The sequence below is a fragment of the Mus pahari genome, chromosome 11 (assembly GCF_900095145.1).
Source record: "Mus pahari chromosome 11, PAHARI_EIJ_v1.1, whole genome shotgun sequence".
NCBI lineage: Eukaryota > Metazoa > Chordata > Mammalia > Rodentia > Muridae > Mus > Mus pahari.
In genome coordinates, this window is record NC_034600.1 from 41,969,696 (window position 1) to 41,983,520 (window position 13,825).

The window sequence follows — 13,825 nt, forward strand, 5'->3', positions numbered from 1 at the left end:
ATATAGATATTCAGCTTGAGACATACATAATACATTTCTTAAATCCCCTCTACTAGGTTTTGATCTATAATCATTCTAACAATTCCCAAAGTTCCTCACTTAGTTCAGGAGGCAGTTACTGGATTATCTGTTCCAAGCAGTCCTCGGCAGCTGTCTTTTGGGAAGGCAGAAAACTGGAAATATGATTAGACATCAGGACTGAGCAGGCTGGTATCTGTGATCAATTAATTACTCTTATTTATAATTTTCATAATCCCATTGCCTCTAGTCATTCTTTTCCCCAGCCTTGATTTTTTTTTTTTCTAATTGAAGATCTTAAATCACAGCATTCTGGCTTCCCATTTCAATATCTGCACACGATAGTTTTTAAAAAGCAAGATAAAAGAGTAAAAATGTTCATCCTTTTGCTCTCCTTGCTTGTCTAGAGCCACATCCCTCCATTCCCAAACCCCACAGTGCCTTCCGGTGACATGGCTGTGTGGGCACAAACACAGGAGCCTGACCAGTTCTCCACATCCTGGTGTGAGGGCCTTGTTACACTTAATTCTATCAGGTGGGGAAGGGGGCTAGGGTTTCATCCGTCAAGCCTCAGCAAGAGGACAGGCGCCTAGGCAATCTGGGGAGAGGAGTCTGCAGGTTGAGAAGAGAGGATCTGAAATGTGAAGGAATGTAAGGAAGGAAAATAAGGATGTGTCAAGAAATTACTTTTAAAAATACCCTGGGCCAGAGTTGGTGGCACACACCTTTAAGCCCAGCACCTGGGAGGCAGAGGCAGGATCTCTTTGAGACCAGCCTGGTCTAAAGACCTAATTCCAGGAGAGGAACAGGTGTCCCCGCCGCCAACCTTGTCCTTCAGTATCCCCACACTAAAATAACCTCTTTCACTCCTTTTTACCTTCCCCTACTCCCCATGTTCAGTGGGTAGGGGGAGGAGGGTGACCTATATCCAGTTGGAACAAGGAAAAACCTGTAGTGAAGAAAACCAACCAATCCCCTTGGCGGTACAGACTATAAAGGGCAGGAGTGGGAGGAGAAAGCCAATTTAAATCGCAATAAAGGAGGCAAACCAGACTAGTGAGGTCACAGTGACAGTGGTCAAAATCTGATCCTGCAGTTTCCCTAAGGATGGAAGGGAGACTTCTGTGTAAATGATGTCATCCTACCCAAGCTTGGAGTCAGGTGGATGGATCAAAGGAGCCATTAACAGTAAAACTCTGGGACCAAGGGCAGCTGGGCTGGTTTGATGGTTCTTCACCTCTTAAGTACAATCATTTTGTCAACACCTAGGCTGGCATCTCTGCAGAAAGCAGAGCCCACAGATGGGTGGTGTGAGCCACGTGTGCACTCAGTCCAGTGGGTGGAGAAAGGTTAGGAGCATTGCTCTTCCACGGAGATGAGACAGCGACAGATGTTTCTGCCACCAGGCCTGTTTTTTTTAGTAGTATCCTCTTCCCCAAAGCAATCCCCACAGCCCTCTCAACACTCCGGTCCCCAAGAGAACAGAGGAAGGAGGACGATGAACCCGTGAACACTTTTAAATAATTATACCAATTGACTCATGGCAACACCAAAGACAGTTGCTGGGGCTGGAGAGAGAGCTCAGAATTTTGTGGCTGTTTCAAGACTCAGCTACTCGCAAGCCGGGCGTGGTGGCGCACGCCTTTAATCCCAGCACTCGGGAGGCAGAGGCAGGCAGATTTCTGAGTTCGAGGCCAGCCTGGTCTACAGAGTGAGTTCCAGGACAGCCAGGACTACACAGAGAAACCCTGTCTCGAGAAAAAAAAAAAAAAAAAAAAAAAGACTCAGTTACTCGCACCCATGCCAGGCACACTGGGTGACACATCTGCTCCAAAGTCACCAGACCCTCTTCTGGTCTCCAGCAGGAACTTGCACAACACAAAAAATAAAATTCTAAAAGAATTGCTAATGCTTGGTTCACAAACAACTTATAAAAGAAAACATGAAATGACAAATTTAGTTTTAATAGATGTATGAAGACCAATTAAAAAATTGGAATTGTATTATAAATTTGAAATTGCGATGGAGCAAATTTCATTTACCTTGAAATTGAAATTACCTTGAATTGAAATTATATATAGCATAAACAAACAAAAAATCCTTACTCCATTTAAGTCTAAAAACATGTGCTCTGTAGGAACTTAAAGTGAACAGCAAAACACCCGAATATTTATAGTGAGCACAATAGCTACTTAGAAAATCTGACTTTTTAAAAAAACAACCAACTCTGGAAATCCAGCCTGGAGTCTCCACTATACCAAGCAAGTGCTCTGTCAGGGAACCACCTCCGGTCCATCAAGTTTTTACTAAAAAGAAAAAGGTGCGCCGGGCATGGTGGCGCACGCCTTTAATCCCAGCACTCGGGAGGCAGGGGCAGGTGGATTTCTGGGTTCGAGGCCAGCCTGGTCTACAGAGTGAGTTCCAGGACAGCCAAGGCTACACAGAGAAACCCTGTCTCGAAAAACTAAAAAAAGAAAAAAAAGAAAAAAGAAAAAGGTGCTCCAAATTCAATAAAGACTTTTCTTAGAAATTTCATTTTTCAAGTGTAGTGTAACGTAGGAGACCAGACATGCTGATTTAAAAGACTGACCTTTGTTGCAACTGCAGGAAATGTTTGGGAGATTTGCTTCAGTTCTCTAGGGAAAACTGCAGGCACACCAAGTTCCTGATAGCAGACATTAGTGGCTCTGTCAAGGAACAGGCACATTTTAAAGAAAAAGCCATATCACGGGGTGAGAGTAAAAGAACACCAATGAATTATATTTAACGTATGGTTTTGCTATAAACTGTTGGAACATACTCATTACTGGTATTTAGTAAAATAAAAATTTTAAATACTAAGTGTTTAGATTACACATAAACCTAGATAATAAACATGCATGCTTCATCTCTACTTGTTTTTCAAGACAGGGTCTTCTTAGGTAGCCCATGTTGAACTTGAACTCTGATCCTACTGGCTCAACCTTCCAGTGATGAAATAAACCATACACCACCATGCTTGGCTTCATTGTTTTCTTTTAAAATATCGGGAACTGAGGGTTCCAGTTAAAGGAGCCAGGCCTGCTACTTGTAAATGTAGCCTGGTAATCAGGGTTTTGCCAGTGGGAAACTCAAGCCCATAAATGGATGACTTACAAACTTAGCAGCACCAAGAAAGGGGATACTAGTCTAGTAGTTTATATGTAAAACTATATTACAACAAGGGGAAAATGATCAAATCATTTAAAATTTCTAAAATAATCATTATTGAAAGATACCGTTTCAGCCGGGCGGTGGTGGCACACGCCTTTAATCCCAGCACTTGNGAGGCAGAGGCAGGCAGATTTCTGAGTTCGAGGCCAGCTTGGTCTACAAAGTGAATTCCAGGACAGCCAAGGCTATACAGAGAAACCCTGTCTCAAAAAAAAAAAAAAAAAGAAAGAAAGAAAGAAAGAAAGATACCGTTTCTCAACATGTTGCAGCCACTCAAACTCTGTTACCCAACTGGCTTTGTGCTCAGTCATGTGATAAAGAACAATTAGCCATTGTACTTCCTGTCAAAAGCCCAGGCGGGCCAACAATTGTCAGTCTGAACAATTATCAACATACTGTCCAGAGTATGTTGTGAATACCAGAGGATTGTGAATTTCTGATATTAACCGTGTACATGAACTGCCATTCATTCTTAAAGGGCCAGGTTGATCTCTCCCGTCTCAAGAAGAGTTGAGAGCATTAGCTAAAAGAGTGTTCTGCTGTATGTTAAAGAATCCAAAACCACAAAGTGAACCCTACAAGTGCAATTTCTTTTCAGAAGGTTTTGTCTATCAGTCAGGCAACTACATTGTCACATAGCAGCCTTCTAAATGGATTTTATTTAAAATATAAGTGCTTAAGCCATAATCACTATGACAATTATGGTTCTACATCCTATGACTGAGATTGAATATGGACATTTATTGCCTGGGTACAATTTTTGATATTCCTTTGTCATTTCCATCAATGAGTGCCCCATCCCAGCATCTAGAACTAAATCAGTTTCCAGTGGAGTGAAAAAAGATCGGGTCATACTTGTGATATGCTGTCCCTATTATACAACAAGGCAAAGGCACAGACACAACATGTAAAACGAAACTATCCCGATAAGGACATTCTTACTTATAAACCTAAAATAGAAGTCTGTTTTAATCCCTCCATCTCTAAGAATAACTCATTAGTAATTGCATAAAATAATGAGTTTATTAGGATACTTTAATACATGTTCTTTCATCTTCTTAAACAATTTATTTCCAGTCTAGAACGTCATGTTTTTGAAAGTTTTTTTTTTTTTTTTTTTTTAGGTTTTTCGAGACAGGGTTTCTCTGTGTATCCCTGGCTGTCCTGGAACTCACTCTGTAGACCAGGCTGGCCTCGAACTCAGAAATCCGCCTGCCTCTGCCTCCAGAGCGCTGGGATTAAAGGCGTGTGCCATCATGCCCGGCTTGAAAGTCTTTTCTCTTAATAGTTTGTTCCTAACAGATGATGAAGCACAGAACCAACAGACCATATAGGAGGCAGAATCTAAATTTTAAGGATAATATGAACAACATTCTTACAAAATTCTATACACACATATATCCAAACATATATTTATTTAGTCTAATTTGATATCGCTTGGATAGTATTTTAAAAGTGTATTTTGTTAATAACTAGTGTAGAAGACTTACATGAGAACAAATGAATCTGATTTTCATGCTGTTTTTTCTATAACTGGCAAAGAAGAAAAGGAGAAAATGCATATATATTGAGAAAGTCTCATGACCAAAAGCATGGCCTCAAAAAAATGCAATTAGTGGGCTGGAGAAATGGCTCAGCAGTTAAGAGCACTGACTGCTCTTCCAAAGGTCCTGCTTTCAAATCCCAGCAACCACATGGTGGCTCACAACCATCCGTAATGAGATCTGATACCCTCTTCTGTGGTGTCTGAAGACAGCTACAGTGTACTTACATATAAATAAGTCTTTAAAAAAGAAAAAAAAAGGAAACAAAAACAAAACAAAAAATCTTTAAAGAATGCAATTATTCCATCAAACATTATAGCATACTTTAACAGACAACAATGTAATTTATAAGGTTAATTTTGAAATTACTTTAAAAGTTTGAAAACTTGGGTTTCAAATTCAAATCTTTATTTACTCTGACTACAGAGCTAGACCAGCCATTTTTGGCAGTACTAACAGCTTTTTTTTTTTTTTTAACCAGGATACACAGATTCTGTTCCTTTGGTATTAATCTTTCATTGACAAGACACGTCTTCCTGCAGACACTTAAACCCAAGGTCATATAAAGAATGTCTTATGGTTTAAAGACAATTTGTTGTTGACAGCCATTTTCAAGCAGTTTCACCTTTTGATGCTGAACTCTCCGAAGGTGTTGGTATTTTGACTCAACAGGTTCTGGAAGCACAGGAGATTTGATTGTTTACTATGGTCATTTAAAAATAGAGCCTGGGAAAGCTTTGGTAACATTCCTAGACAACTTCATCTGTGATAATTTTATCTTTGGGTCTTTAGCAATGTGTTGAAGAATCTGACAGTTTTCGTTTCCTACCCATCAATCGACTAAAGTCAGTATTCTGGATGATTTCTGGGTTATTGCCCTTAATGAACTAAGCTATGCTAAAACCGAGACCCTAGAGAAAGTTCAACGTTCTCTAACCCCCAACTATGAGCATCCAAGTAGCCAGTCATCAACATGCGGTTTTTGGGGGGGTGGGGGTGGAGGCTCGAGACAGGGTTTCTATGTGTAGCCCTGGCTATCCTGGAACTCACTTTGTAGTCCAGGCTGGCCTCGAACTCAGAAATTCGCCTGCTTCTGCCTCCAGAGTGCTGGGATTAAAGGCGTGCACCACCAATCCTGGCTCGACATGCGTTTGTTTTTTTTGTTGTTGTTGTTTTGTTTTGTTGTTGTTTTTTTGTTGTTGTTTTTAAGGTTCTAAAGCTGTAAACGGAAAGATCAGAAGCAGGCAAGTAGCTCAGCTTCCCCTCGAACCATTCAATAGCTACTTGAATGTTTTCAAATAAGAATCGTCGCAAACACTTTTTCCCATAGGCGTATTCTTTTCAAAGGCAAATTTAAGCCAAATTCACATCCCTTGTCATAGTCTCTCCCGGGAGTGGTAACTTCTTCTTTGACTTATATCACTCTTACTTCCAGAACTTTTTTTTTTTTTTTTTAAAAAACGAACTGTTGTTTCTGAACAAAAAGGAAGAAACGTTCTCTTGACAATTCTGCGGTAACGCTGCACCCGAATTCACATCTCTGTCGTGTAAAGCTTCGGGAAGGAGCTTGTCTGTCTCACTTTCAGCTGAGTCTTCCACTGCATAGACTGCAGATCAGCAGCACGCTCACAAACGCCAGCCGTCACAGGCCCACGGCGACCCACCCCGAGCAATCAATTGCTTTCTGCTCGTTTCTACGCATTAATGAGAATAAACCTTGGCTTTTCGGAGGAAGTTCAAACACCTAGGACCCTGCTCAGGAAAGGCCACACCCCCACTTTGTAAGTTTCTATTGGCTCCTCTGCAGCATCCCTGTAAGGGCGGACTTACGAAAGGAAAAGAAGGCGCGCGCGCGTGAGACCCAGCAGCGCGGCGCACACTGGGAAAGGGGACACAGATCCCGCCCCCGTAAGGTGGTCATCTGCGTTACGGAGTAGCCCCAACCTCCTCGGGGACCCTCGGCCTCAGGGCTCCGCCTACTTTGGGCTCCACTCCAGGTTTCTCTCGACTTAAGCCTCTGGTTGTTCCAGGCTCCACCCACCTCAGGCTCCGCCTCTTAGGCCTGACCGCCTCAGAACTTTGGCTGCCCCAGGTTCCACCCACCTCAGGCTCCTCCTCCTAGGCCCGCCCACCGCAGAACTTTGGATGCCCCCAGGCTCCACCCACCTCAGGCTCGGGCCCCCTAGGCGCGCTCCTCTCAGCCCGGGGCATCCCCAGGCTTCACGTACTTCAGGCTCCGCCTCCGCGGCCCGCCCGCCTCAGCCCATTGGCTGGGCGTCACAGCTTTGGCAGCAGCGAGGGCTGCGGGAAGTCGTGAGGTCCCGCCTTTCCGTCCTCCCACTTCGGGTTGTAGGTGAGGCTCATCGCATTCCGGGGGACGAAGCGGCGCCATCGCCCCCACACACCCTGCAGGCTGCTCTGTGGTGCGGCGACGAGGAAGGCGTGGAAGAGGCGAGTCGAAGCTTCGGCCCGCTCAGTTAAGGGAGGAGCCGGGTTGCGCTGTCCCGCCCTCCGGGCCTCCGCCCCGGGTGTCCCCTACGGCAAGGCTCCTGCAGCCTGGGCGCGCAGAGCTGGAGCAGCCCGCTCTCTCAGTGCGTTTTCGCTCTCGTGTACAAAGATCTTGGTTGTGCGCGAAGAGTCACTGGACTTCATGGCATCCTGGCCTCTAGGAACGCGCCCTGGGCGTGGGCCGCCTGGTTTCTCTCCCAGGGTTGTGCCTGCTGCTTTTAACGTCTGTCCTCAGTCTCTTCTTAGCCCCTACTCTCATTGTCCCCACTCAGTTGAACTCTTCTCGGCCAAATTCCAGCCTTAGCCTGGACCTCAGGCGCTTCTAAGAGCGAGTGAACCCATTCAAAGAGGCACACACACACTGATTTAGTTTATGTGTATTAGTGATTTACCTGCACGAATATATGTGCACCTTGTGGGTATCTGTCGACCACGGTGTCTGCTGGAACTGGATAAATGGTTGTGAGCGACCATGTGGATGTTGGGAACAGAATCCCAAGGTAACTGCAGGAGTGTTCTTAACCACCGAGTAACTAAAGTGATTTGTGAATATATAGACATAAGAACAAAATGCCCTGTTTGCACTTCATTCTCCTAAAGAGCCAAAGGCAAGATTACCAGACAAAATGCTTTCTTGAGCTTTTTAAGGTATAGTATATGATATTTCATAGTGGTGTATGATAAACCACCACACACACTTAAAGTGAACATTTTTTTTTGTTTTGTTTTTTTGTTTTTTCGAGACAGGGTTTCTCTGTGTAGCCCTGGCTGTCCTGGAGCTCACTTTGTAGACCAGGCTGGCCTCGAACTCAGAAATCCGCCTGCCTCTGAGTGCTGGGATTAAAGGCGTGCGCCACCAGCCCGGCATAAAGTGAACAATTTCATAAGTCTTTTGCCCATACACTAATTAATCAAAATTAAGATCGCAAATGTATCCATCATTTTCAAAATCCCATTAGAACCTTTCTTTAACCATTCTCATGTATTCTTTTATTCCCAGTCCCCAAGTGACCATTAAGCTTTCTGTCATTGATCATGTTATATTATTATATTACTGGATTCTTTTGGTAAGATATTTAAAGAAAATTTGCATATGCATTATGAGAGATATGGGTCTATAATCTTGTGTTCGATGTCATTTTTATCCAGTTTTTGATAAATACTGGCCTCATGGAAGGTGAGAAGCCATTTCTCCATGGATGATATTTGAAAGAACTTTAATAACTCACTCAATGCACAGGGGCTGCACCCATGTGTATCAATAGGTCAGGTGTCCACACGACAGATTCTGGAACTTTGGTTTCTTTTTAAAAGGAAAACAAAAAAGCAACACAGAAATATTATAGGAATGTGTTTTGGGGGCTGGAGAGACGGCTCAGGTCCTGAAGTTCAATTCCCAGCAACCCCATCCATGGTGGCTCACAACCATCTGTAATGGGGAACTGATGCCCTCTTCTGGTGTGTCTGAAGACAGTGACAGTGCACTCACATACATGAAATAATAATAAAAAAATCTAACAACAACAACAACAACCCAAAAAGAATGTTTTTGTTTTAATCCCAGGTATAGGGTCTGCTTTGAACTGTCAGCAGCAGCTGATCATGATTTGCCTCGTGCTCTAGCAAAAGCCTGGTTTTGCCAGCTGCAGATAGTTTCTGCAAATGTGTGACATTTGGAATTCTGGAAACTTTTCTGAGGGTATATAAATGTGAGGGCCTTGTTTTGGTTTGAATATGCTTGACTTAGGGAGTGGCACTATTAGGAGGTGTGGCCTTGTTGGAGGAAGTGTGTCACAAAGTGGGTTTTGAGTCCCTATTTTTAGCCACTTGGAAGACAGTCTGCTCCTGACTTTCTTTAGAACTCTCAGCTCCTTCTGCACCATGCCTGGCTGGAAGCTGCCATGCTCCACTGATGATAATGGACAGAACCTCAGAACCTGTAAGCTGTCCTCAATTAAGTGTTGTCCTTATAAGAGTTGTCTTGGTCATGGTGTCTGTTCATAGCAATAAAACCCTAACTAAGACAGGCCCCCAAGAGGCATGGTGTGTGGTCATTGGTTATTTAGGGAGGTTGGTTACAGTTTGATAGTAGATATGGTCAAAGAAGAAATAATAGGAAAGAGATTAGATTCTGGGACCTCTCTGTCCTCTCTTTCCCTCTATCCTTCTCTCTTTCCGTTCTAGAGTTAGGGGTGAAACTGGGGCACAGGATAAAGGGTGGGAAAAAGAAGAACCCACAAAGTAGCAAAGACCAGCTACAAGTGGCTCCTATTGTGGGGCACAAGAAATTATAAATGGGAAATTTGGTTTAAATGTAGAGGAAACGGCAGGAGACAAAGAAATGGATTTTTTTTTTCAAGAGGCCAGCAAAAATTATTTCCACTGGTATCACTTGGCTATCCCTTGATTTGCTCTTAGGGGATTTTCTTTTGTATATTTTGTTTCAAAAAGGTTGAAAGACTGGCTGAGCAGTTAGAAATATTGTAGGTGGAAATGAAGGGGACTGAGAAAGAACAACAAAAAAGACTGAAATGGGAAAACAGAAGGGGGCGCTCTGCTCTCTCATTTCTGAAAGGGTTGCAGAGCTGTCTGCGCAACTGGAGAAGTTGCCAGTGGAGGTGGAAGTACCCGGGTATTGAGGAGCACTGGAGAAGAAAGGCTCAGTCCTGGTGACTGAGCGTGACTGGGAATTTCCCAAAGGAGGAAAGAGGGAAAGAAACTGCCAGAGGGCAGTGGAGTCAGAGAAAAGCTGAAAAAGTGGACAACCCGATGAAATAGCCTGTTTCAAAAGAAAGGGTCAGTCTCGAACCAGCTGAGCTGCCAAAATTAGGGAAGGGGCATCCAGGATTATGAGATCACACCAGCTTTCCTGTTAGTCTACAGCATATATCTGCTAATGGTGTGCAGCACAGTTATGACCAGACAGGATGGTGTCCTATAAAAATGAAGGACTTAAGACATTTTTTTTTTCAAGACAGGGTTTCTCTATATAGCCCTGGCTGTCCTGGAACTCACTTTGTAGACCAGGCTGCCCTCAAACTCAGAAATCCGCCTGCCTCTGCCTCCCCAGTGCTGGGATTAAAGGCGTGCGCCACCACACCTGGCGACTTAAGGCATTTTAAAGAGGTCATGGTTTCAGATGGTGTGCACTCACCTTATGTGGAACAAATTCTAAATACCTGGGCTATTTAGAATAGAAGCATTCCCTAAGACTGGAAGGGATTGATGGCAACTGTACTAGAGGCTGGTCCACAGTCCACAGTGTAACATGGAGGAGGAAATAAGCTGTAAATACTGATCAGTGAAATTGAGTAAGGGAATGAATGTAGTAAAAGATCAGTTGCTAGGCAAAGGGAAGTACTCTGATAGACAAGAACAGATTCAGTTTGATGATGCTACAGTATAACAATGTTGATTAGTTGCTTTAAGAGGTTGGGACAGGGCTGGAGAGATGGCTTAGTGGTTAAGAGCACTGACTGCTCTTCTGATGGTCCTGAGTTCAAGTCCCAGCAACCACACAGTGGTTCACAATCATCCTTAATGAGACCTGACGCCCTTTTCTGGTGTGTCTGAAAACAGCTATAGTGTAAATAATAAATAAATCTTTGGGACAGGGCAAGCAGAGGTCCCGAGTTCAATTCCAAGCAACCACATGATGACTCACAACCATCTGTACAGCTACAGTGTACTCATATACATAAAACTATCTTTAAAAAAAAAGAGCTTGGGGACAAAGTTGAGGAGCCTGGGGGGGGGGGAAATCCACTTTTTTTTTTTTTTAAACAAAGATTATACAAGGCTCTGGAGAAGCCCTCACTGGTGTTGTACAAAGATTAGTCTTAGGTGTGAGCAAATCAGTATTAGACCCTGATGCAAGGCAAGTGCTGATAGAGACCTTAGCATTTGAAAATGTAAATACCATCGTAAAACATAACAGTAAAGACTTGAGCAGCATCTGTAAGTGAATGGATAAGGGATACGACCAATCTTGGTTCTAACATATACCATGCTAATATAATATGTCAGACTATATAGTCAGAGGTCTCTGATATCAAAATGCTTGGTGCTTCAATTGTGGGAAATACGGTTATGTGCAAGAGACTGTGACCAAACCAAAAGCCTCAAATCTCAAAACATCCAGTGCCCTAACTGTGAGAAATACAGTATTTTGTGCCAGAAAAGTGAATGAGCCATTTCTAGGGGTAATGTTTTGTTCTTTTCTTTTCCTTTCTTCTCTCTGTCTGTCTTTCTTTTATTATTTTATGTATATGATTACACTGTAGCTGTCTTCAGACACAGGGGCAGTAGGAATGGTCTTGGGAAGAAGTGGACTGAGTTCCCAAGGATTCATTGTGCATCTAGGAATTATAGATGAAGACCTCTAAGGAGAAATTAAAAGTATGGCCTATGTAAAAAGAGATGTAATTTAATGCAGGATTGCTCAGCTGCTACTGTTTCCCTACATCACAGGCAAAGCCACTCCAGTAGAAAGAGCAGGAGTATCTGGAAGTACTGGAAAATATGTGTTCTGGGTAATGTGATCATTAACAGTTGCTAATGATCAGAGGTCAAAATTAAAATTACAAATAAATGGTATTGAAATAGAAGGTTTGATGGATACAGGAGATGATGTGACTATCATTTTACAAAAATATTGGAATTTAGAATGACCACTTCAATTAGGTATCCTAATAAAACAAAGAGTGTGATGAATTAAATGTGTGGGACTTGTGCTGGAGAGCTGGCTCAGTGGTTAAGAGCTCCTGCAGAGATCCTGAGTTCAATTCCCAGCAACCACATAGTGGCTCACAATCATCTGTAATGGGATCTGATGCCCTCTTCTCCTGTGTCTGACGACAGCTACGGTGTACTTATAAATAGTAAATAATAAATACTGTGTGACACCTAAAGTCCAAAAACTCAAAGTTAAGGCTTTATGTGACTGATATATCTGTAAATTTATGGGGAAGGGATCTTTTACAACAGTGGGATACTCTGATTAATATTCCTGCAATCCCAGAGACAGCTCATAGTAAGGGGTGAAATGGTAGATGCTTCTGGGGGAAGGTATAGATACAGGTCATCAAAAACAATTCTAGGTTATCTAGGCAGTGGTGGCGCATGCCTTTAATCCCAGCACTTGGGAGGCAGAGGCAGGCAGATTTCTGAGTTTGAGGCCAGCTTGGTCTACAAAGTGTAGAGTCTTCAGCAAAGGTGCAGGGGTGGGGCTAGAGCGCAGAGGGTTCACAGAGTGAGAGAACTGGGAGAAAAGCAGACTTTGGTTTTTGGCAACAGTGGGGAATAAAGTTTTAGATGGAGTGAGCCCATTGCATAAAGCGGCAGACATCAGGTAGTCATCAGGGTTTGTAAGCAGAGCTCAGGTGAGGAGTAGTCTCTAGAATTCAAAGAACAGTGATTGGCGGCCGATAGATGGATGGATGGATGATGGATGGACGAATGGATGGACGGACGGACGGATGGACGGACAGACGGACTGACAATGGATGGATGGGTGGGTGATTGGCAGCCAGGAGTAAAGCGCGTTTGAGACCTGGAGCCCTGCAGGAAGGCAGCGAGTGTCTGGACTTGGCTTTTCCTTTGCAGCAGGTGGTATAGGCATGTCATTTTAGGAAGAAGGGAAATACCAAATCTAGATTCTAGTTTGTAAAAATGGGACTATTGGTGATTTTGTTGTGCGTATTTTTTCCAGCTTTCTGAGGAAAGCACTAATGTTTATGCTGTAGTTTTGAGTGGAGAATAACAAAGATTTCTCCGCAAAGAAACTCTCACACTAAGAAACCCTTTAAATCAGTTTACTCTGCTGCCCTCTGCTGGACATGGATTATGGTCAAAGGATTTTTTTTCCCCCTAAGTAGGTGCAGGGGAAATGCAGGCCCTTGGAAGCAAGAGAAGATAAAGATTTATTTATTTATTTATTTATTTATTTATTTATTTATTTATTTATTTATTTACTTACTTACTTACTTAAAGTAAAAAATGAAAGTACTTTTTCTTTAAAAAAAAAGTCTAGTCAAACCAAAGACTCTTTAGACTTCAAAATATTTTTCTAATTTTTTTTACTTTGGAAATTTCTCATTGTATTCACACCTGCAGTATATAAAGTTTACTCCGCTCATCCTTCATCCCCCACCCCCGCCTCCGTGTGTCCGTGTGTGTGTGTGCGTGTGTGTGTGTGTGTGTGTGAAATTGTAGAGTTCAGTGAACAGCCTCGAGTATCAGTCGTCACTGTTAGTTGTGTTTGAGACAGCATCTCACTGTTTGCTGCTGTGTTCACCAGCGGTACCGTAGCTCTGGGGCTTTCCCTGTCTCTTCCTCCCATCCTCCATACGAGTGCCCGATTTACAGACCTGGGCTGCTGTGTCTGGCTTTGAGCTCTAAGGATTAAAACTCAAATCCCCATGCTAGTACAGCAAGTACCTTATCCAGTGCGTCATCACCCAAGTTTACACTTTCCTTTCCTTTCCTTTCCTTTCCTTTCCTTTCCTTTCCTTTCCTTTCCTTTCCTTTCCTTTCCTTTCCTTTCCTTTCCTTTCCTTTCCTTC

At 43.1% G+C, this 13,825-nt stretch overlaps 1 protein-coding gene across 1 annotated transcript; it reads right to left on the bottom strand.

The window, feature by feature from the left end:
• Positions 1-607: 607 nt before the first annotated feature.
• Setd9 (SET domain containing 9) lies at positions 608-13,406 on the bottom strand. Its single transcript, XM_021208370.1, is given in 11 exon segments — positions 608-630; positions 2,609-2,641; positions 2,644-2,711; positions 3,586-3,702; positions 3,958-4,081; positions 5,241-5,438; positions 5,441-5,512; positions 5,515-5,540; positions 6,822-6,866; positions 7,096-7,289; positions 13,371-13,406. Coding segments are annotated over 11 exon segments (936 nt in total).
• Positions 13,407-13,825: the final 419 nt, after the last annotated feature.